The 25,731-nt window shown below is 27.9% G+C and overlaps 1 protein-coding gene across 2 annotated transcripts; it reads left to right on the forward strand.

Annotated features, from left to right (window-relative positions):
• Window positions 1-2,468: 2,468 nt before the first annotated feature.
• On the forward strand, window positions 2,469-9,754 carry PS-2 (polygalacturonase). Of its 2 annotated transcripts, NM_001320225.1 has the most exons (9): window positions 2,499-2,970; window positions 4,678-4,809; window positions 5,526-5,693; window positions 6,249-6,269; window positions 6,405-6,612; window positions 8,030-8,111; window positions 8,457-8,565; window positions 8,657-8,776; window positions 9,347-9,718. In NM_001320225.1, the coding sequence occupies exons 1-9, from the start codon at window positions 2,620-2,622 to the stop codon at window positions 9,584-9,586; spliced, it is 1,431 nt and encodes a 476-aa protein (NP_001307154.1). In that variant the 5' UTR covers window positions 2,499-2,619; the 3' UTR covers window positions 9,587-9,718. The 2 variants fall into 2 exon arrangements, with proteins under 2 accessions (XP_019068760.1, NP_001307154.1); XM_019213215.3 differs by lacking the exon at window positions 5,526-5,693 and having other exon boundaries at window positions 2,469-2,970; window positions 9,347-9,754.
• Window positions 9,755-25,731: the final 15,977 nt, after the last annotated feature.

Below are 25,731 nucleotides of genomic sequence, written 5' to 3' on the forward strand. Positions count from 1 at the left end.
AATTCGACCCAGCCTGGGATTACGCATCCTGTGACGGGCCGTCGTGCCTGCGACGGTCCGTCCTGCTGATTCGTCACAGAGTTCAGAGACTGAAATTTACTGAAGGATCTGTGACGGCCCGTCACGCTTGTGACGGTCTGTCCTGCCATTCCGTCACGAAGTTCATAGAGTCGATTTCAGTACCCAAATTTTAGAAATCTAAGTGTTTTGGGACGAGACCCCCTCGACGGTCCGTCGTGCCCATGACGTTCCGTCGTGGGATCCGTCGTTTCAACCAGTTTTTCCAGAAATAAAATCTGCTGCTCAAAATGACTAAACAGGTCGTTACAAAAGGTGTTATAAATTATAATAAATAATACAAAAAAATTAAGTTACTTAAAATTCAACAACTTTAAAATACTTTTTAAAATATATTAAAATTTTGGTTAATTGTCAAAACTTTACATATGCCACGTAAATTGAAACATGGTGAGTCACATATTTTTCTTAAAAATTACATTGAAAGTAATATAAAGCACAATAAGTAACGATTTAAAGTATTAAAATATTTGATTGACTTTGTCAATTTTATATATGTCACAAATTAAATCAAATAAAGTAACATATATTGAATCCGTACTTGCAGTAACTAGTGTGTATATATATACACACACACATTCGAATAAAGTATATGAAATTTTTTGGGCAACTTTCACATATAGCAAATAAAAAATTCATATTTGTATGCTATAGTAAAGTTTGCATAATTGTGCTTCATATTAAACATAGAAACTGTATAATTCGCTATCATATACAGTTGAAACAAATTGTATAAAACAAGAAAGAGAAAGACACTTGGGCAGAGAACTGTATAAAAACGAAGTGCATAAAACGAATTGTATTATCATAAGTGTATAGAACGGTTATATACAATTTGAATTTGTATAAAATGAGAAAGAGAGAAAGACAAAAGAGACTTGACAAGGAATATACAATTGAATCGAATTGTACAAAACGAGAAAGAGAGAAATTAGATACAATTTGAAAATTGTATAAAAGGAGAGAGAGAAAGGCAAAAGAAACTGGGTAGGGGAGTACTTTTATTGTATAATTATAAGTGTATAGAATGAAAATATATGTACTTGCATGTGTATATACAATTTTCTCACGCTTTATACAAACAGAAACACAATTTATACATTTCGCTTCTGTTTGTATAAGTGAAGAAGGCGAGGTGGCGAGCGAGATTTGGGAGAGTGACGAGCGAGATCTGTAAGAAGGGAGAGAGGGGAACAAAAATATATGTATTTATATAATTTTATCTGTTTTATACAATTAGAAACATTTTTTATACACTTGTGTTTGTATAAAAAGCGAGGAAGCGAGCGAGAGATTGGAGGAGAGTGGCGAGCGAGATATTTGAGAGAGAGGCGCGTGACAATTTTTTGTAAACATTTGCTATGGAGCACAATTAAATCAAACCCTAACTACTCTATTTATTTTAGGTTATTAGTTTGCTATTATATATAATTTTCCAATTTTATTTGTCTAAAGTATAATCACGTGTGAACTTCAGGTGAAAATAACTTTTTAAAAATATGGTCGAAGAGAAATATAAGAATAAAATATTTGTAAGGTTAGATATTGAAATATAAACGGTTTATTCCAAAGCCCATCACTAAGAAAACTTCTCTTAAAATAAAGAAAATAAACTATAGCAGTCATTGTTTTGCTTCTTTTTTTTTTTCCGATTTCACTTGATTCACATTAGCGTTTAAAATATTTTAAATTTACATCACGTAAAGTCTTTAAAAATTATACTCAAAATTTATAATTAAGGAAAGAGCAGCGCCGACTATCGTTGATGGAAGCTTCATGCATTGTAATTTTAGTAAACAAGCAAAAATAATTTCCAATTTAGACAAATTTATAAACATTACTTATAATTTTTCTTTTCCCCAACTTTAATCTTTTTTGCTCAAGTAATTATCTTTTAAAAGGCTTTTGACTTTTTTTTTTTTAGAAAAATAACATATATTTATTTTTTTCCTAAACATTTTAGCAATTTTTTTGAAAATAAAAATTTGTACCAAGTAGTGATTTATTCTCCAAGTAAAAATTAAATATGGCCCTTTTTTCTGAATAGTACATCAAGTAGGTGATACATCTTAATTTAGTATTGCAACCCTTTGAAATCATCTATTGTAAAAGCAACATATATTTGAATTTTACAAACTTTGAAAATTTAATTTATAACCTTACAAATATTATGATATGTTGAAAAGCAAAATTTCAATTTATTTATTTATTTCTATTTTCAATTCTTGTTTTCTAAGTAAGTATGGAGGCAAGAAGTCAGCAAATTGTCCAAGAAATAAATAATACTTTCGTCTAAATCTCTCTCACATTAATTAAAAAAAATAAAAATAAAAAAAAACAATAAAAACCCTAAATTCTATAAATAGACAAATCCCCCACCTCTCTTTATCAAATAATTATCTCCATACCCTCATTTTCTCTTAACCAACAAGTATCCCCCCATACTTTCCTTCATAATTTTCATCATTTTTTTCAACCAAAAAATTAATTTAAAAAACCATATATTATATTACACAATAAAACAAAACAAACAAACATACCATGACACTTCTAAGAAATCCCTTTATTTTATTCACTACTTTTATCATTATTATTATGTCATTTTCATCTTGCTATAGCATTAAATTCCTTGATGATGATCACAATATAAATAATCTTGAAGGGGAATTTGGTAATGATTTTCATTTTAAAGCTTATCCTTCAAATTATTTCAACACCATTCTTGATCATGAAAAAAACAACAATATAAAGAAAAATCTTGAAATAATTAGTAGATTCCAAAGATATAATAATATGGAGAAATTCAATGAAGAAGAAGATCAAGCTAAGGTTACAACAATTAATGTGGATAGCTTTGGAGCTAAAGGTGATGGAAGTATAGATGATACAAATGTAAGTATTAGTTTTCTTTTAAAAAAAAATTCTCTTTCGAACTATTATTAAAAACACGTGAATTTCTTATGAAAATTTCTCAGACAAATCATCGTATATTGACTTGTTAAAAGCTTTTCAGACAGACACGCTTCCATTCAAAAAAAATAATTAAAATTCACATGTTTTTAATAGTGAAACAATATATGTATACTACCTTGATTTGATTTAATTTATTTGGCGATATTTGATTTAAGTTAAAATTAAAAATAAATGAAGATTTTAAAACTTATGATGTTAATTAGATGTCCTATAATTTTTCAATGGTTGTAAAGGCTTAAATGTATATATAAAAATAGGATGTATATAAAGTTACATTATTTTAAAATATAAATAAAATATTTTTATTAGTCATACATACAAAATGAAATAAAAGAAGTATATAAAGTTACATTATTTTAAAATATAAATAAAATATTTTTATTAGTCATACATATAAAATGAAATAAAAGAAGTATATTATTAGATATAAAAGTTTGTGAAGAAATGCTTTTTTTTTTAAAAAGAATTTAATTTGTATGCAACGATAAGTTGATAACTGATAACATATGTCACATCTTTGCGGGTTGATTTGCATTAGTTATTGGTGTTAAAATCAAATAAATCAATTTATCCGGTCTTATAATTATTAAATTAAAGTAAATCTAAAATAATATATATTTATCGATTTGATTGTTATTGGTTTCAGTTTGATTAGATTATTTGATTACTAATCATATATAAAATTAAAAGAAATAATTTATTAAAAACGTGAAAAGAGCGGTAACAATTTATTCAAAATGAAAAATAGTTAGAATGACTAAAATTAAATAATTTTCAATTACAGAATTTACTATGAATAAAGCTTCAAAATTTACTATTTTGACGTAGAAGAAAGAGACAATAACATTTTTTGTCTTAAAAAAATGATCATAACGGTTATATACATGAAACCAATATAAGTCAAATGTTCTCACCTTGAGGATTATTGTTTTTGCGTAAGTACAAATCATAAATTTTAATGAAAACAAATATAATATCTTTAAAAATCGTCTACAAAAATAATATATTATATATGTATGATAAAATATAATATATGTATATGATTTATCGATTTGATTCAGTTATTTCTTTGATATTTTTCTAGCAAAATCACAATCAAACTAAATACTATTGATTTTTAAAAATCCAAAATCAAATCAAACCATAATCCAAATTCAATTTGTATCAATTTTATCCAAACGTGAACACTCCTAGTCACATAACTTAAAAATTAATTATAAGTAACCATCAATAAGAAATGACCGAACTAGTTAATTAATATAAGTATACACACACATTAATTAATTAAACATCTTTTTTCATTCGATATTGATATTGAAGCTCAATTGTTTCGACTTTGTCCTGCGTAAGGCCTCATTTGGCAAAAAAATACTCTTTAGCAAGAATTTTTTTTATATGCAAAACTCAAATCTGAGACTCCGAATTAAGATAGGAGAATTAAACATCTCATTTCTTGGTGGAAAATAAAGATTATGTCATACTTAGAAGCCAATTATTATCATGGTGAATATATGTAGCAGGTTGGGATTACTTCTACGACAGAATTTTATCAGCATCATAAGCAATTTAATTAGTTTTTTTTAATAAATTAATTAATATATTAAAATAAATTTATCTTAATTTCAGGCATTTCAAAAAGCATGGAAAGAAGCTTGTTCATCTTCACATGTTGTGAATTTTGTGGTGTCCCAGAACAAGAAATATCTTCTCAAACCAATCAAATTTTATGGGCCATGCAAATCTTCCATTACAATGCAGGTTAGGTTGACATATCATTATGTAAAAAAAAAACTCGAAGTAACGATAAAATTATTCTCGTCCTAATCACTATAAAGTATGGATGTTCTGAGTCATGGTCAAGTAATTAGATCTTGAGGCTTGCATCAGGGTAGGCTGTTTGTGTCATGGTGTGGCTCTTTCCAAAACTTATATGAAAGTGAGATGCTTTGTGCATCCGATTATCGATTCAAACTAACAGAATAAAAGTTTTTTTTATACGATTAGGTTATTTTAAAATATGATAAATAATCTTATTCGACGAGTTGAATTGCATCGTGTATGTGGATCTATAGTGTAATCTAAACATTTACGCGACTTTATTGAATAGTATCCAAAAAATATTAAATCAGAAATTGATATTGTTATATAAACGGATAAGTTTCAAATCTTGAATACACCTTTGATAATATGAAAAACTTATTACATTGTCTGCGCACGGATATAAGTTAATTAAACTCTGCTATTATTATATATATGTAGAGAAATAAGCTCTATGTATAGTGACAAAGCTATATCCGTTGAACGATGATTAGTTGAACACTTAGGTTAAAATATAACCTTAATTTTATATATTGCGACACCTTTCGTGAAATTTTTAAATCTCGTCACCACTTTTAGTTACATTTGGAAATAAATAATAGGTTGGAGTGTAGAATATTATTTTGACACTTTTGTTCAATTTTTTTTTATTGTAGATTTATGGAACCCTATTAGCATCTGATGATACTTCAGATTACAAGAAGGATAGTAGGCACTGGCTTATTTTTGATAGTGTTCAAAAATTGGTTGTTGGAGGAGCTGGAGTTATCAATGGCAATGGCAAAATTTGGTGGCAACATTCTTGCAAAATTAATAAAAAATTGGTATAAATACATACTTAATTTTGAAAGGGTCGAGAATCTTGAAACAATCCTAAAGTTTATAGGTCACCGTCAGTTCGAATCGTGTGCAAATAATTACTATTATTTGCACTAGGATAGACTGTCTACATTATACGCCAATCAAGTGCAACCTTCCCAAACCTTGCATAAGTGCATGATGTTTTATGAGCCGGGGCCGGAAAGCCCTTTTGTCCTTTACATACTTAATTTTAAAAGGAGAGTCTTGGAGTAATGATAAAATTGTCTATGTGCATGTGATTATAGGTTACTGTCCGTTCAATCCGTGTAGGAACAATTACTAATACATGTTTTAGAATAGACTATCTATATTACACTCCAATCAAGTGCAGTTCTTTCCGAACCTTGCATAAACACATGATGTTTTATGCAACGGGGCGTGGGCAACCCTTTTGCCCTTTGCAAACTTTATTTATTTATTTATATATATATTCCTATTTGTTTCGTTTGTTTTTATGATATATAACTAATTTTGTCTAATTTTTATTCGTATTGTCTACTTTTTTTTTTATTTTGCAGCCATGCAAGGTAGCACCCACGGTACGTTTATTTGATTTGATTTCTTATTTTTCAAAAGAACAAAACAATTAATTATTACGTCATTTTTCTTTAATATTTTTTTTGTTGATAGAGATTTTTTATTTTATTTTATTGGTGACATTTAAATTTTTTCAGGCCCTGACATTTTACAAGTGTAACAACTTGAAAGTGAAGGACCTTAAAATAGAAAATGCACAACAAATACATTTGCTAATTGAGAAGTGTGTTGGTGTTGAAGTTACAAAATTGGTAGTGACTTCTCCAGAAAATAGCCCTAATACTGATGGAATCCATATAACTAGCACTCAAAATATTCAAATTTCTGATTCCACCATTGCCACAGGTATCGATAAATTAACGATTTTAATTTTTATATACTTATAGTAAAAAATAATTATATTATCAAGTTGTATGTATAAATTAAAGGTAAACATGCTTTTAATAAGTGAAACTTATGATAAGTTATTAGCCTGAAAATATGAAAGATTAAAATTTTCGACAATTGATCATCATCGTCTCATCGACCACTTGGTCTTTGACGTAGGGCTTTTCCTAATTCCCGAATGAACTTGATAAGTCAACTCAAAGATAAATATATGTTTAGATCATGAGTAACGTGTGATACCTTAGGTAAATTTCACTTCGATATACATATAAGAAATGTTGGTGTATAGGAAAACACAATTTAGACAATAGTGTCAATGTGGTTTGATTTAAAAGGTGCGATTGGTATAAAGGAAAACATTTTTCAGAATCAACTCATTTTCCTCAAAATTAAGGATAATGAATTCCCTTCAAAAATTGAGGAAAACATTTTTCAAAACTCTCATCCAATTTGAAATTATATATTTTTTAAAGAAAACATCGATTTCGAAAAATATATTCAATTTCAAAATTTTATATATTCACCACCACCCCACCCCACCCGATCATGCCTTCACCCCCCCCCCCCCCAAAAAAAAATAGATTTTTTTTTTAAAAAAATATTTTTAATTTCAAAATTTCATTTCTCCATCCCTACCCTCGACCCCCCCCCCCTACCAACCCTCTACCCCCCTCCCAAAAAAGAAAATTAAGTTTGTCTTAAAAAATATTTTCGACTTCAAATTTTTATTTTTTCACCCTTACCTCGACCCCCGCCCCCCAACACCCACCCCACCCCACTCCATCTCTAAAGATAAATTTTCATTTTGTTTTTTTAAAAATATTTTTAACCTCAAATTTTTATTTTTTCTACCCCTACGTCCCCCTCTCCAGTCCCCTTACCATCCCTCCAGCCCCACCAAAAAAATATACTTTAATTTTTAAAAAATATTTTCAACTTTAAATTTTTATTTTTTCACTCCTAACCTCCCGCACCCACCCACCCCCGCCAGCCCCCCACCCCCCAAAAAAAATTATTTTCAATTTCAAAAATTAGTTTGTACTCTAGTAAAAATAAAAGATATTTCTCAAAAATATTTTTCATTCATAAATTAAACACTAAAAAATATTTTCTACTCATCAACCAAACATGAAAAAACAAATCATAAATCTACTTATTTTCTAAAAAAAAAACATTTTCCTAATTACCAAACACACCGAAAATCTTGAAAGTGTAGTTCCAAGCGGATAATTAATGTCACTATAGTGAGTTGTACTATTATAGATTGTTGAAATAATATTTACAAATATTAAATTATACTAATTGTACCCAAAAAAAATGACATTAAATTTTTTTATTTACTAACTATGTATTTTGGAAATAATTTTTGTGGTAGGTGATGATTGCATCTCAATTGTGGATGGATCTCAGAAGGTCTTAGCCACTGGCATTACTTGTGGACCAGGTCATGGAATTAGGTAAAAACAAAATAATTTCATTATATTAGTATTATTATGCTAGTATTATCTTATTTTTTATTATATTATTAGTGTTATTTCTCTAATTTTTATTATCTTTACTTTCATTACTTTTCTTTCTTTAATATCTTTATCATTTTATTTTTGTATATCTTTTGAACTGTTCTGAAAAAATTGTTTTTTTATCGTTTATATGAAACAATCTCCTACCCCACCAAGGTAAGAAATAAGTTTTTGGGTCAAACCTCACTTGCATGATTATTTTCTTTATCATATTCAGATTATTTTATCAAAATTTATAATTTAATTATGTAATTTTTTTTTATTATTATTATTTGTGCTTAGTATTGGAAGTTTGGGAGGTGGAAATTCAGAAGCTCATGTGTCTGATATTCATGTAAATGGAGCTAAGCTTTATGAAACTACAAATGGACTTAGGATTAAGACTTGGCCGGTAAATTAATTAATTAATTATTTTTATTAATTTACAAATATTCTTTATAATTAATATACATATAATTATATTCTTGAATTATTTTGTATAGGGAGGATTTGGAAGTGCAAGCAATATTAAGTATCAAAATGTGGTTATGAATAATGTCAAAAATCCAATAATTATAGACCAAAATTATTGTGATCAAGCTGATGGTCCATGCAAAGCTGAGGTAATTGAAAATGAATTTAACTTATATATATTAACTATACGAAAAAATAATCTACTTTGTTAAAGCAGATATCTTATCGTATTTTTTAGATAATTAATCCGTTCCATTATGGGTTGTTAGTTAAGCTATCTTTAGATAGCCAAATATGGTAAATTTTTTAATAATGTCGACATATGTATGTTATAAAAATATATAACTTAAACTCGAACAAAAATGAATTTTATTTATATAACATACTTAATGTATAGAATATTTTTATACCATTAGTGCAATTTGCTACATCATTTGGACAATATAGTGTTTTAACTTATAAACAAAAATAATTTCTCCCCTTCAACTTTCTTAAAATTCAATAAAATCCCCATACAAAATATTGTATAATCAAATTTACCCCACTTTGAAAATGTAACATATAACGACATATTGTACATTATAAAGTTGTGACGGAATATCTATGACGATAATATTAATGACAGAGTTAATATGGTCGATTCATAATATGATTCAATCACAAACTTGTGATAATTTCATTGATCTCTTAATCACAAAAATATATTTATACATTTATAGACTGACTCGGCAGTTGAAGTGAAAAATGTGATTTATCAAAATATCAAAGGCACAAGTGCAACAAATGATGCAATAAGTATCAAGTGCAGCAAAAAAATTCCATGTGAAGGAATTTTGATGGAGAATGTGAAATTGTTAGGAGGAAATGGTGAAACTCCAAATGGTATTTGGGGAAATATCAATAATCTTACGTGCAAAAATGTTTTACCAGAATGTCAAAAAAACTCAAAAATTGTATAATTAAGTTTGATAGAGTTAATTAATGTTTAATAGGATATTGTATAGTTATACATATGACAAATTAAGTGTTAGAATACATAATTAGCAAATGATTTGTGATAAATGATATTCTTTGTACACATGAAATAAATATATTGTTGTGATATGATATTTTTTTTTTAAGCATTACTCATGAATTAAATAGACATTTTTAATCTTAAAAGTATTTTAAATTTTGATAGAGTTTATTAGAATTTGTATTTTTAAACTTCACTAGTAGGACTATACTACGTATATTTATTTGCGATCCCTCACTTTAATACACCTAGCAGCGCTCCACTTAATATTTGGACCATTTTTTAATTATTGCAAATTAATTGCGATTATTATTCAATTATCAATCAAATTTTGGTTTTGCAACACTATTTCTTTTGGTAGGCAAGTAATTTTTTATTGAATTTGAAATTTTACACGATTTTTAGAGTTTAAATATTTTTAAAATCTAAATTAAATAGTTTGGCTTTTATCTAATTTTATTAAAAAAAATACATAAGTACCCCCAATCTATGTTCGAAATTCCAGAAACACATTTATACTATACTAAGCCCTCCTAACTTATTTTATAAATAATTTTCTACTCCTTTTCGAACTGCGTACTATTACCTTGAAAAAAAGTATCAACACGCGTTGGGACCACACGATAGTGCTATGTATTTCGAAAATTTATAGAAAATTATTTATAAAATAAGTTAGGGACAATAGGACTTTAATATAGTATAAATGTGTATCTGAAAACTACAAAAATAAAATCACACTTTAAGTTTTAAATAATAAATTGATGATTTTAATTTTATATTTTTTCATCTAGCTATTTAATATTTCTCACATTATTATTATTATTATTACCATCAGCCAAAAATTCCTAAAAGATAGAATACATCTTATTATTATATAAGAATTTTATTGTTGTTATTTCACTATGTTGTGTGCAAGCCAATGTTTTGACGGCATTATTATAGCTTAATGTTGATGTTAATTGCATATGTCGATTCACATATTTTTTAAAATGTGTCCTTATCAATAAACAAACAAATGATTTATGTCGTTAGACTTGAATTTACTCCGTTATTGATTTGGTCGAATCCTTTCATGTGAAGATTAAGTATTTAACAAAAAATATCATTAATTAATATTTCTTCGGTCTCTTTTTACTTGTTCACTTTTAAATTGGCACACCTATTAAGAAAATAATTAGTGATCAGGATGAAAAACTCTACATTTTTAAATGTAATTAGTCATTTAATTGTGGGTATAATAGGTAAAAAAATTGTTCTTTCTTGATTTATCAAAATGAACAAGTAATTAGGAACAACTATAAAAGAAAAAGTTGACAAGTAATTAGAGAAAGAGATAGTATAATAATGGAATGAAAGATTAATTGTATAAAATTTACAAAATTAAGATCTAGCAGGTATACTTAATACTAGATGAGTTTTAGGCACGTTAAAAATATTTGTTTCAATTAAGAATGTGATTTTTTTGAGACACTTAAAAAATATTCTAGGATGCATGACACGTCTTGTCCAATGCTATAAGTAACTTTCTTTAATTTTAAATTAAGAATTACACACAAAAAATTATTTGCGAAAAGTCAGTTATGCTTCTAAATGTCAAGATCGAAAAAGCAATTAATTATTCATCGTGTTTAAGACTAGTAGAAGATCAGCAAAATAAAAAATAACTTGGAATATCATAACTCAATTCTAGTTCACATACCATATGAGGAGTCATTTCCTTTTGATTAGAGATTAAACAAAACAGTAACTTGGAATATCATAACTCAATTCTAAGTGGCGACTTCAAAACTTAAAAATACTCCCCAATCAATATTGTCACTTAAATTGGTAAAACCCTTCCACCGTACCGTAAAGGTGACATTTTTTATACGTGGTCAATTATGTTTTCGTCACGTCATCAAATAAATCATTTTTAAGGAAAAGGCTCAAGTATACCATGAAACTTTGAGAAAATTTTCATTTATATCTTCCGCTAAATGTTTGACTTATTTATGCTATTTTAGTTAACAAATAATGACATGAATGAACCTTTTCTGAAACAGAAATGAAATACATGAACTAAACTTTTAGCAGATAACAAGCCTTTTCGCAAAGCTCGAGAACATATTTATGATTTTCCTGTATTTTAAAATAACTCTAAAAAATATTCTTTCAATCATATACATATATTTTTTTACACTATTTCTGTCCAACAATGTTTTGCCACTATTGACTTTGCACACTTCTTAAAAAACTATGATTAATATAAGAATAATTTTACTATATCACCCTTTAAATATAATAAATACGATATCTTGAAAAATATAATTAAAAAATGACTATAAATTAGGGGAAAAATATAAATTTATTCATTAATTTCATAAAGTAGATGAATATTATCATACACTTTAAAATAATATAGTGTTCAACTATTAAGCATTTAATTCGAGTTGTTGTATCTTATTGGTGATTACTTCGTATTGTAACATGATTCTTTCAATTCACTTATTAAAGTTTTTGTTTTTTAAATAAAAATAATAATATTGGGGCATGGGAAGGGGAAGGAGAGGAAGAGGAAACGAAGGGGATTACAGGTCCTATAAATTATATGTAAGTATTGCATGTTTATGGTGTAAGCTTGCGGTCATCTCGATTAGTTATTAAATAGTATAATATTTTAATTTATTTAATTTAACAAATTTATTTTTTAATAATGTAAATGTTCATTTAGTAGTAATAGTGATAGTGACTTTTAAAATGTAAAATTGAATCTTGTTCACATCGCAATTTCTCGTGAGGAAAAATCATTTATAAATACATCAATTAAATTTTATGTAGTTGAAATTAGATTTTTTCCTCACGATGATCGATTTCTATTTCCTTAATAATTTTCTCAAATTAAGGTTCACACGGTCTATCAACATGGCAGTTAAGTTTTACACCATTCACAAATTATCTTCAAGTCAATTTTTGAAATTCACAACGTGTCACTCACATGACCGAGCATTTATGATTATTGGAACCGTAGTTTGTTTTTCAGATTGTTGGTTTTTGATAAAGAAAATAAGAGAATAACAGAGAAAGATTTTGAGAGAAAAAAATACTGCAGAATTGTCAAAGGAATTATTTTATTAGTAATTTAAATATTTACATTTATAAATATAATTTCTAACTAAAAATAAAAAAAAGATGCTACTAACTTATTAGTAAAATTCAAATAACAAATAAAAGAACTAAATATTCAGTAAAATTCAAATAACAAATAAAAGAACTAAATATGTTACTAACCTACACTAAAATTCAAGTAACAAATAAAAGAACTAACTCTTAAATATAAGTCAAATAGGATTAGAATAACATGATTTAAAAGTCGCAAAAATAGCTAACAAATTTATTTCTGCATTATCCTGAGACATATTCTCAACACTCCTTGGATCATGAATTGTAGATTGTAGTCTCATTTGAAATTGACTTTGTGAACAAATTGCTAATTTATCCTTTGTCTTGCAAGGCTTGTATGCATCTTCTGTTGAATTGAATGAGAAGCTCTTACCTCTCATTTCAACTTGTAAAATCTATTGCTTAGTAGAATCAAAGATTCGACAATATTTGTCTCCAAATAATAATGTAATTTTTTTTAACTGACCAACACTAAACAAAACATATATCAAAACCATGCACGTAAAGAACATGTAAAATTATATTTGTACCTTTATTTGTTTTTATTGAAACAGACCCTTTTTTCTTTTGCAGGAATACAATCACCATTTTCAATTCTGACTTTTTTATTTTTCATAGGAATGAACTCTTTAAAAAGATTTATTTCATATATCATGTGGTTTGTACATTCACTATAAATCATTCAAAAATCAGATTTTTTGGTTCGAAAACAAGTTGCCACACATAAGTGGTCTTCTTCATCTTCAGTAGTGACGTGGGCATCTATTTCATACTTTTGAAATTTGCTTTTGCAAATTACAGCTTCATGACCAAGTTATTTGCAGATCTTGCACTGTGCATCTGGTCTTTTCCAACATTAATATGGACGATGTTCATTTTTTCCACAATGTTGACCAGGTGGGTAATTTTTCAAAAATTTACTCTTACTTTGAGTTTTGTGGCTGATTATTAATGTTCTTTCAACCATGTCATCTTGCCTTATAAGCCTTCTTTGTTTCTGTGCCTGCACAGAATTAAACAATTCTGCTAAGGTAATTTTGGACAGATCTTGTGTATTTTCCAAGGTATATACATGCTTCATATCTTTTGGACACTATAACAAGAACTTTTTCAACAATTCTTGTATCTTTAAGTTCAATGCCTAGTAATTTTACCTTGTTGACAATACCAAGCAATCTGTCAGAGTATTCCTTGACTGTTTCTGACTCTTTAATTCGCTGTAATTCGAATCTTCTCATTAAATGTAATATTTTCATCCCTCGTATTTTTTCATCTTTAGCATATTCTTTCTTCAGATAATTCCAAATATCTTTTAGTGATGTGGGAGTCATGATTTTCGTGAAAATAATTATCGAAACAACAACAAATAAAGTTATTTTTGCCTTCGACTTAATGATTTTCTTTTCCTTGTGACTCTTGATTTGGGTCACGGTGGTATTATTTGGCAACAGATTAATTTCATAATCCACTTTCACGGCTTCCCGAAGATCAAGAGCCTCCAAGTAAGTTTTCATTCTCACAACCCATATTGATAGTTCTCACCATCAAAAATAGGAGGAGTCATTCGTGAAAAACTATATTTTGAGTCTATTTTTCTATACAGTCCCTCAAGAAGAAGACTCTAGATACCAATTGTTGATTTTTGATAAAGAATTTAAGAACATACATAGAAAAATTTTGAGAGTAAAAAAATACTGCAAAATTGTCTAAGGAAATTATTTTATTAATAATTCAAAGACTTACATTTATAGATATAATATCTAACAATAAATAAAAAAATATATATGCTACTAACTTATCAGTAAAATTCAAATAACAAATAAAACAACTAACTCTTAAATATAAGTCAAATAGGACTCTAGTAACATAATTTTAAAATCCTAAAATTGCTAACTAATTTATTTATGGAATATGCTTAGACATATTCTCAACAATGTTATGTATCTTCAAGCTATCTGAAGCATAAAAACATATTCCGAGTCTCACGCTTAGCCATCTACATACTAGTCATGTAAGATCGACCACTGCTTCTGATATCAATTCGTTCGGTTCAACTAACCTAAGAATATACCTAACATAATACGATACTATTTGTTTGATTTGTGTATCTGTGTTAATTAAAGTGACATTGTTTAATCTCCTCGAACGGTGTTACTATATCAAGAATATCTCTACACACACGCACGCGCGCACACATATACACACACGGTTAATCTTTTCAACTAGGTGTGTTCACGGGTCGATTTCAATCATTGGATTTACCGTGAGTTACACTTCAAAATTTATTATTTTGGCCTAGAAGAAAGAAAAAGTGATATTTTAAATCTTATAAAGAATTGTAATAAACACACACATATACATAAAATCAATAAGATAAATATTCTCATCTTTGACATTTTTTCTTTCAAAATAAATTATAAATAAATTTTGAAGAAAACACAGATAAGATCTTTTTTAATTGTTTATAAAAATAATATATTATGTATGTATATTACTACAGTATATGTATATAATTTATCGGTTCGATGTGGTCATCACTCGATTTTTTTCGAACAAAATCATAACCAACCCATATACTATCAATATTTAAAAGTCTAAAATCAAACCACACCTAACCCAAATCAAATTCTACTACAAAAGGAACCTCAATTACCAACAAAAAAATTTGTTGATAAATTGATCAAATTGGTTGGAAATTGAGTTACAAACCAAATGACAAATTATATTAATTCGTTGCTAAAAAGCTCGTCGGTAAATATTATCAACCGATTGTAATTTGTTGGTAAAATTGTCAATCAAAAATCAGTTAGTAAACAACCAAAGATATTGTTACAAAATTTTGAAATATGGCCTTGAAATTTTCGTTGGTAAATTTTTCAACTAATTTTTGGTTAGTGAAAGTGCTCCCCTAACAAAGATGATTAGGTACCCAACAGGAATTGAACCTGAGTCCTCTTGTTTAAGGATGCAAGAGTACTTACCATTACACCACAACAATTGTTGAAAATAAATTTTAAATACGTTATTATTATCATTTATTTTCTAATAAATTTACTTATTGATTGTTAGTTTATTGATAATATATCAGTCACGTTCAATGTTAGGTTAGTAATTGATTCAAAATATTATTAACCGTGTGATTATTCAATAGTAAAATATTTATTAATTTATTGTATTTGAAAATCTAAAAACATGAATATAAATCTAAAAATATTGATCAAATTTTTAAATCATATTTGAATGAAACAATGTAAAATCTATGATAATAAGTTAAATTAATCTCAATATGACACATTTCACTATATAAAAAATTTAATTTGAGCACGTTTATAAAAAATATTGACCAAATCTAAATTTTGATCAAAAGTTAAAACGTCAAACAACGCAAACTGAACATTGAAACCTCAAAATCGAAAACAACCATTTTATTAGATATAAAATGATCTTTCGAAGCTAATCGCACTGGCAGAATTTTCATTAGAGCACATTTACAAAAAATACTAAGAAAAATCAAATTTTGGCCAAAAGTTAAAAATTAAATCGCTTAATGGTACAAACTGAATATGATAACCTCAAAATTCAAACTAGTCATCCTATAAAGCAAAAAATGACCTTCCAGAGCTAGTTGCGCTGACGAAATTTAAATTTAAGCATGTTTTATTGACCTAATTCAAATTTTAGTCAAAAGTTAAAAGTTAAAACGCTTAACGACAAAAACTGAAAATAAAAGTCTGAAAACCCAAACCAACCATCCTATGAGATCAAATCTGAACTTATATGGCTATTTGTGGTGACAAAATTTCAATTCGAGCACGACTACCAAAAATATTGACTAAAGTAAAATTTTGGCCAAAACTTAAAAGCTAAAATGCGTAACGACATAAACTAAAAATGAAAGCCTTGAAACCCGAACCCTTTACCTTATTACATCAAAAAATGACTTCTCGCATCTAACTGCACTGGCGAAATTCTTATCTGGGCACGTTATCAAATATATTGATCAAAGTTAAATATTTGCCAAAATTTATATGTTAAAACACCTAGCGGCACAAATAAAAGTGAAAGCCTCAAAACTCAAATTCCAACCATCCTACTAGATAAAAAAAAAATGACCTTTGGAGTTAATTACGCTAATGAAATTCTTATTTGAGCACGTTAAAAAAAATATTGACCAAATTCAAATTTTGACCTAAACATAAAATTTAAAATACCTAAAGGCACAAACAAAAAATGAAAGCCTTAAACTTAAACTAACATTCCCGTTAGATAAAACAATGACCTTTCGAAGCTTATGACACTGACAGAGTTCTAATCTGAGCAAGTTTACCAAAAATATTGAATAAAGTCAATTTTTGGTTCAAATCTAAAAGTTAAAATGCCTAATGACTCAAATTAAATAGAAAACATCAACACTAGACGCCGATTTACCAAAAAAATTAACTTCAATTGGTAAATTTACCAACTATTAAAATATAAGTTAGTAATTAATAATTTACCAATAAATTTTATCAGAGTTGGTAATAGTTACTATTTAATTAAACATTCATATGTAATATTACCAACTAATAATTAATATGTTGGTAAATTTTATCAATGGATTAATGATTGGTGGTATATTACCAACTATTTTAATGATGTTAGTAATTTACTAACTACAATATTTATTCGTCGAAAAAATTTCCAACTAATTTAATATTGGTTGGCATGTTTACCTACAAATTATATTTACATTTTGTTATTAATTTACCAACACATTTATATTTGATTGGTAAATTTAATAATACAATATTGTCGTTGGTAAATGTTTGGTTAGTAATTCATTGGTAATATGTTAATAAATTATATAAACAATTTATTTGTCATATTTACCAACCGATATATACTTCGTTGGTAACATTACCAACAAAAGGTGTGTTTTAGTAATATTTCTGTTGGTAATCCATTGATAGAATGTTGCTAAATTTGACGCTATTTTTCTCCACCGTATTTACCAACTAAAATACTTAATTAGTAAGATTTTATGTTGGTAATTTGTTAAAATTTCATTGTTAAGTTTTAATATAATTCAATTAGAAATATGTTGGTAATTTATTAGTAGAATACTAACCAATTTAAGATTGATAAAATCTTTTGACAATTTAATTTTTTTCTAGTGTTCGATTTATATAATCGATTTGATTTAGTTTTCCCATTTGAATCAATTTTATTCGAACCATAAATATCCCTATTATGATTTATTGATTAACAATATGAGTGTTTTTAATTTCTTTCTTGATCTATGTATGACAAGAAAAGTATCCTAGACAAAGAAAAAGAGAAAGCAGAATCAATGGCATATACTATGGAAATTGATTACTAGTCCCTACTTTGGATATGTCATGGAACCCACAAAAATTAAAGTATATAAAGTACCATTCGATTTTTAAATTAATTTTTTTGTTGAAATTTTTTATTTCTTGCTTTCTTTTTGGATTTATCTTAAAACGGATGTATCTTTTATTGTTTAGTAAGTTATTCAATAATAAATTTAAGACTACAAAAAATTTAAATAACTACACATATTTTTTAATTTAAAATCATATAATCTAATTTTTATTTTATTCTTTAAAATTTATGTTTAGTAAACTAAAACACGTAAATTAGAAAAGTTAATCATGATAGAACAAAAAAAGGGATTAAAGTAGCAAAAATTGTAGGCAAAGACAATGATTACTATATAGTAGATAAACCAACGGTTAGATTATGCCAGCATCGAAAGGTGTTTTCATCGTTAAGAGGGAGACAACTTTAAGATTTCTTTTTTTTTTAATCTATATTCATATTCGTTCGAAATTATTTGTCATAATTTTTATTTTTAAATTTAAATTATAAAAATATTAATTAATATTTTAAGATATATTTTTTCATTATATTAATATGTAAAAAATTATAATTTATAGTATTTTTAATGTAGTTTTTGAATATCTAATTTTTTTTAAATATTAAATTAATGTAATCTAATTTATTTTTAAGAATTAATTAAAATTGACTTTTGATAAGTATAACATGACAAATAATTCTGAACGAAGGGAGTATTTAATAAGTATTTTTCTTTAGAAAGATTTATTCTATTTTCGAATGAAGCTGAAGTATGAGCAAGAGTCTCTTTGTGGTGATTTCTGAGACTTTCATCGTTTTTTTTTAATTGAACTATACGGATTTTTGTTATTTCGTAATAATTATTGAAAATTATATTACGTATCATAAGATTTAATTTTTTAAAATAACGTTCTTAATAAGATTTTAAGTGTGTAAAGAGTTCAGCTAAACCATTTCACGATAATTCGATATTAGTCTCCATAAGAAAAATTACAACTATATATTGGTCAATTGTCTTCTGTAAATCGAAAAAAAAAAAAAAGAAGAAAATAAAGAAAGATGTTATGCTTGTGATATTATTGCTCTTATAATTGAGAAATTCTCAAAAGTAAATGAGGCATGGTTCAAAAATCTTTAATTTCATCTTGATTTTTTTTCATTTAAATAAGGCATAGTTCAAAATTATAATCATATGTTACGCTTTAATTATTAGATCAACATTCGAGTCTTACGAACAGTTCAAAGAACATTTTAATTTTAACTTTTTATGTGACATGTTTAATGTCATAAAATTAAAAAATATTTTAATATATTTGATATAAATTTAATTTAAAACTATAAAATTAAAAATATTATTTTTTTAAAAAACTTTATTCTAAATCAAACTAAATCATCCCTTTTAAAACGGAAAAAGTAGTGAATTTTTTTCCAGTACAAAAGACGATAAATTTATAGTCAATAATAACTCCTGCCTCTCTGGTTAGCACATAGAACATGTCTTGACCCCAACTCCCACCCACCACAAACCAAAAATAAAAAAAGAAAGTAAAATATAGTTGAAAAAGTTATACACCCTCCGTTTAATAAAGAATAGTTATAATTTGATTTAGTATAAAGTTTAAAAAAATAAAAAAAGTTTTAAATTTATAATCTTAAATTAAACTTATATCAAATAGAATATATAAAATTGTTTTAAATTTTATGATCTTAAATATATCACATAAAAAGTTGAAAGTAAAATATTATCAAAAAAATTAATTTTTTAATAGATAAAAAAAAAAAGATCATTCTTTTATGAAACAGACAAAGTACCGTACTTATATCAACAGAAATAATAAATATTTAATAAAATAATAGAAACACAAATAAATTGTTCAACAAAATACCATCATAATACAAAAACAAAATAGAAACCCTCATATTTACTAGAGGAAAAAAATGTTTTTTTTTCAATTCACATTGAGAGAATAAAATAAAAATTACTAGGAACTTAGCTCCTGAGCACCAGCCCTACCCCCATTCCAATAATAATACTAATAATAATTTCACCCTTCATTTCATATCATTATATCATCATTCTGAAATAATAAAAATAAATAAACTAATACTGATTTGAACATCATCGTTATAAATTTTAAAAAGAAAAGATAAAATAAAAGAGAACCCTTACTATACTTTTATTTTCTCTCTTTTACTTCTTTCCTTCTTCTTGTGTTGTTGTCGTTGTTGTCGTTGTTGTCTTAACTTCTTCTTTAGCTGGTGACGGTGATGGTGGTGATAGTTGTGAAGTATTAGGTATACCACCATCAATACAACTTCTACATTTTCTTTCAACCCATCCTTCAATATCATCTTCACCATTACCACTAAAATGTCTACCACCACAAAGCCTAGCAATAATACTAGCAATAACACCAAGTATTGTTATTATTGCTAGTACAACTAGCAATGTTTCTATAGATTTATGTGTATTACTACTTGAAGAAGATGATGAATAGTAATTAGTGTTTTGTTGATCCACTACTAGTGGTGGTAACCCTTTCTCATTCTCCATTTCTTTTTTTTTTGGTGGTGTTTGTGTGTAGGGGGTGGGGTGGGGGGTGTTCAAGGTCTTGAAAGTGTAGAAAAAGATGGTGGAAATATTGAGTTTGATGAAGAGGAGTGTTGGGTATTAGTTAGAGAGTTTAAAGTGTTGAAAGTGGGGTTTTGAAGTAGGTGTTTGGTGATGAGAGTGAAAATTTTGTGGGTTAAAGTATTGTTTTGAGGTTAAAGTTGGAAAAAGAAATATATAAGGACTTAAGTTTTTATATATATATATATATATTGTTAAAAGGATTATATTATTAGAATAGAAGGTTAATAAGAAGTCAGATATCGCAGTAGGGGAGAGATTGATAAAGAGCTAGTATTCTCTTTCGTATTGTTACGTATAGCATCACTAGTTGTGTTATCTTGTAAATTATTGACGTTATTTTTCTTTTTAGCATGTTTTGATACTGTATTATTGTATCAAAAATCTATATTTTCCACACAAATAAAAATAAAGTCTGTGTTTATTCTATACTTTGCTATTTCTATATTATTATTATTATTGTTGTTGTTATTATATAAAGGCCCCTATATGGGGCAAAACAATAATGTAAAGGGGAACTTGTTGTGTATTTGTTGTAAAAAGCTGATTAAAGATCAGAAATTAGGATTCACTTTGAAATATGTTGCCCTCCAAAGTATAATGAGCCCCACAATCTCTAAAGAATATTTTTATTTTATTTATTTTGTCTTTTTTTGATTGTGATGATTAGTATATTATCTTTTGTTACCCTCAAATGTACAAAGTTGTAATGTCTATAAATATACAATGGAGTAAAATATTTATATTATTTATTTATTTGTGAATAATATGACAAATTTACTATGATTATGAATTTTTTTCATCACTTAAATTAGTCAGTGTTATGTGAAATTTGTATGTTACCATAATAAATATATTTATTTCTCTATGTGGTTAGTCTCAAAATGTTGTTTTTCTTGGGGAGGGGGAGAGGGAGGGGGGGTGGGGGTATTGTTAGTAGAATTTTTGTCTTCGTTGGTGTCACATGTTTGTCTTTAAATATGAAGTGAGATCCCCAAGATTTTGTTTGAAGATATAGTTTCACTCTTATCTATTTATTTGTTAAATTTATGTGAGAGAGATAAAGTTAGGAGGGTTCTTACACTTGAAAAAAAATTGTTACTAATTATTTTTATAATATTTTTAATGCACTTCTCAAGTAATATTTATTAATCACTCTTATCTATTTATTTGTTAAATTTATGTGAGAGAGATAAAATTAGGAGAGTTTTTAAACTTAAAATATTTTTGTTACTAATTATTTTTATAATATTTTTAATGAACTTCTCAAGTAATATTTGTTTAACATGTAATATTTTGAGAGCTAATCAATTTTTGAATATTTATTTAAAAGTATTTTAAGTTGTTAATTATTGTACTTTATCCCTCTTTTTTTATATATATTTTCAAATATTTTAAGTTATTGATTAGGATAATGCACAAATACCCTTCAACCTATGTTCGAAATTTCAGAGACACACTTATACAATATTAAGATTCTATTACCCCCTAAACTTATTTTATTAATAATTTTCTAGCCTTTTTTGGCCTACGTGATACTATCTTGTGGTCCAACGCTGATTGACTTTTTTTTTCAAGCTAGTACCACGTAGGCCGAAAAGGAATAGAAAATTAATTATAAAATAAGTTCAGGGGGTAATAGAATATTAATATAGCATATGTGTGTCTCTGAAATTTGGAACATAGGTTAAGGGTGTACTTGTGCATTTTTCCTATTGATTATTATAACATGTAGTAGTATTTTTTCTGATTTTTTAAATACATAATATGTTTAAAAGGAAATAAATAAAAAATACTAAATGTTGTCAATATACTAAAAGAAAAATAAATAATATAATTTTCTTCATAATTTTTAAATGTATCATACACTAAGAAGGAAAATAAATGAAGAATTACTATGTATATATATATATAAATCGATCATCTAAGCTCCTCAATATTCACACTCCTAATATATATATATGAATTTATACAGTAAGTAATATAAAATAATCCAAACACAACAATTCCACATATTTCACAAGTATTGTTAATGAAAAAGATAAATACAATATGATTCTAAATATGAATAAACTAAAAAATAATGATAAAATGAGCACCTAAAACATTATTCCTAATAAGAAATAAGACAAAAAAAATTCTTTTTCTTTTGTAGAAAATTTCTTATTTCATTCTTTAGTAATTTCAAGTATTTTTTTTGGTTAGAAATTACCATGTCTTTCTCAGCCCAGTTGGCAGTTTTGACAAATAGTAAGTAATAAATTTGATGTGATGTAACATTAATTTCACATGAACCAATAATACTATTTATATTTAACAACACTATAAGTTATACATATAGTGACATTTTAATAAAGTCCTCTACAGTATTTACTGAATTTCTATATTTACATTTGTCTTTGAACAGATTGTTTGAAACGATTATACACACAAAAAGTATAAAAAAAACTAAACAAATAATATGTCCCTTTTGTTGTTGTTGTTTTTAATATAAATTATATCCTTATTCTTAGGTGTGTTGGGTTGTAGCAAGAATTGATGGAAAATAGAGGGAAGGAGAGGAATTTGAAAACTTTAGAACTTGAAAGGTTGGGAACTTGAAAAGTCCTCTAATGCTTTAATGAAAAAAGACAGTAGTCTCTCATCGGTAATGAAAATGAAAATAAGTAACGACCTGTTTAGTCGTTTTGAGCAGCAGATTTTATTTCTGGAAAAACAGGCTGAGACGACGGAACGTCATGGGCACGACGGACCGTCGAGGGTGTCTCGTCCCAAAACACTTAGAAATTCTGAAATTTGGGTGCTGAAATCGACTCTCTGAACTTTGTAACGAAATGGCAGGACGGACCGTCACAGGTGTGACGGACCGTCACAGACCCTTGGTGGAAATTTGGGTCTCTGAACTTTGCGACGACCTGCAGGACGGACCGTCGCAGGCACGACGGCCCGTCACAGAGTGCGTAATCCCAGTGGAAGTCGGATTTCTTGATACGTTTTAAGGGACGTTTTTGACTATTCTTGCCTTAATTATAAAGTTAGTGGGGTAATGTTAATAAGTCTAATTACTTGGGAGTTAAAAGAGGTAACCTTAAGTTAATTAGTGGGTTATTATTGCCATCTTTTATTCTTAATTATATACTAATTAGGGTAAAAGAAAGAGGGTTTGAATAAAGAAAATAGAAAGAACAAGAGAAAGAGAGAGAACGTTGAACGAGAAAGAGGAGAGACGAAGAGGACACAAAGCTTTGGGAATTTGCTTGCTTGATTTCTAATCTTCGGTGGAGGTAGGTTATGGTTTTCATGCTTTCATAGTAAACTCTTAATAGAGAATGATATGTATTGGTAGTATTGTAAACCCTGCTATGTGCTTAATTGTATGCATGCATGAACGTGATTATATTAAGCATGATGAAGTTATTGAATCCCAAATCTTGATAAAAACCTAATCTCTTTTTAATGATGATGCCTTGGTAAGGGAGAAGGCTTGATGAACTAAAGTAATGAGATTGATGATGCCTTGGTAAGAAAGAAGGCTTGATGAATTGATGGAAGGAGATTTAGGGGATCGGGTGTCACGAACCGACACGTAGAATTAGGGGATCGGGTGTCACGAACCGACACATAGAATTAGGGGATCGGGTGTCACGAACCGACACGTAGAATTAGGGGATCGGGTGTCACGAACTTACACGTAGAATTAGGAGATCGGGTGTCACGAACCGACACGTAGAATTAGGGGATCGGGTGTCACGAACCGACACGTAGAATTAGGGGATCGGATGTCACGAACCGACACGTAGATTTAGGGGATCGGGTGTCACGAACCGACACGTAGAATTAGGGGATCGGGTGTCACGAACCGACACGTAGATTTAGGGGATCGGAGTGTCACGTACCGACACAAGAGGATTAATGAATATGAGGGATCGGAGTGTCACGTACCGACACAAGAGGATTAATGAATATGAGGGAGCGGAGTGTCACGTACCGACACAAGAGAAATAAAGATAATGAATCTTGAAAGATGTTAATATACTCAATCTAATGAACATGATTCCCAAATGAGTATGGTATTGAGGCTTGAGTCCTCATGTGTGAACTTTACGGTAAATGTTAATGATATAGTACTTGTTGTTGCTACATGTTGAGTATCATGGCTGATTTTATGATATTATTGGTATATATTGACTTCTATTTTGAGTTGGCCGATGATATCTACTCAGTACCCGTGTTTTGTACTGACCCCTACTTTTATGTTCTCTTCTTGTTTATTTGTGGAGTGCAGCAAACGTGCCATCGTCTTCAACTCAACAGTAATTCAAGCCAGTCTTCGTCACATCGGAAATTCAGGGTGAGCTAATGCTTCTAGCTTGGACTGGATCTTCTTCTTCAAGTCTTGATGCCTTGAACTTCCGGCATGGACTAGCTTCTGATGTATTTTTAGCTTTTAGAATACTCTTAGTTTAGTCGTTTGATCGTAGATGTTCTTGTGATGATGACTTCCAGATTTTGGGGAATAATAGATGTTGAATTTTAGAAGTTAATGAATTGGTCTTTATTTAATGAGTTTAAGTCTTCCGCATTACTTTCTGTTGATATTATATTGAAATGTTAAGGTTAGATTGGTTGGTTCGTTCACATAGGAGGGTAAGTGTGTGTGCTAGTTGCGGCCCGAATTTGGGTCATGACAAACTTTGTATCAGAGCATTAGGTTCGTTGGTCTCATCACACAAGAACGAGTCTAGTAGAGTCTTAAGGAACGGTAGGGGGACGCCTTTACTTTTCTTTGAGAGGCTATAAGACTTTAGGAAAATTCCATTCTTTCTTTCTTTCTTTCGTGCTACTACTTGAATCCAATTGGTATCTAGGTGATACAAATTGGTATCTAACCATCTTCACTCTCTTTCGCAGATGGTTAGAACTAGAGCAACGACTACGCC

The sequence above is a fragment of the Solanum lycopersicum genome, chromosome 4, assembly GCF_036512215.1.
Source record: "Solanum lycopersicum chromosome 4, SLM_r2.1".
Classification (NCBI taxonomy): Eukaryota; Viridiplantae; Streptophyta; class Magnoliopsida; order Solanales; family Solanaceae; genus Solanum; species Solanum lycopersicum.

What these genes read in the sequence shown, in the direction of transcription:
- PS-2 (NM_001320225.1), top strand. Translation starts at nt 2,620, where the DNA reads ATGACACTTCTAAGAAATCCCTTTATTTTATTCACTACTTTTATCATT. An exon ending in GAAGTATAGATGATACAAAT is followed by an intron (nt 2,971 to 4,677) that starts GTAAGTATTAGT and finishes TCTTAATTTCAG; the next exon opens with GCATTTCAAAAAGCATGGAA. An exon ending in GCAAAATTAATAAAAAATTG is followed by an intron (nt 5,694 to 6,248) that starts GTATAAATACAT and finishes TTTATTTTGCAG; the next exon opens with CCATGCAAGGTAGCACCCAC.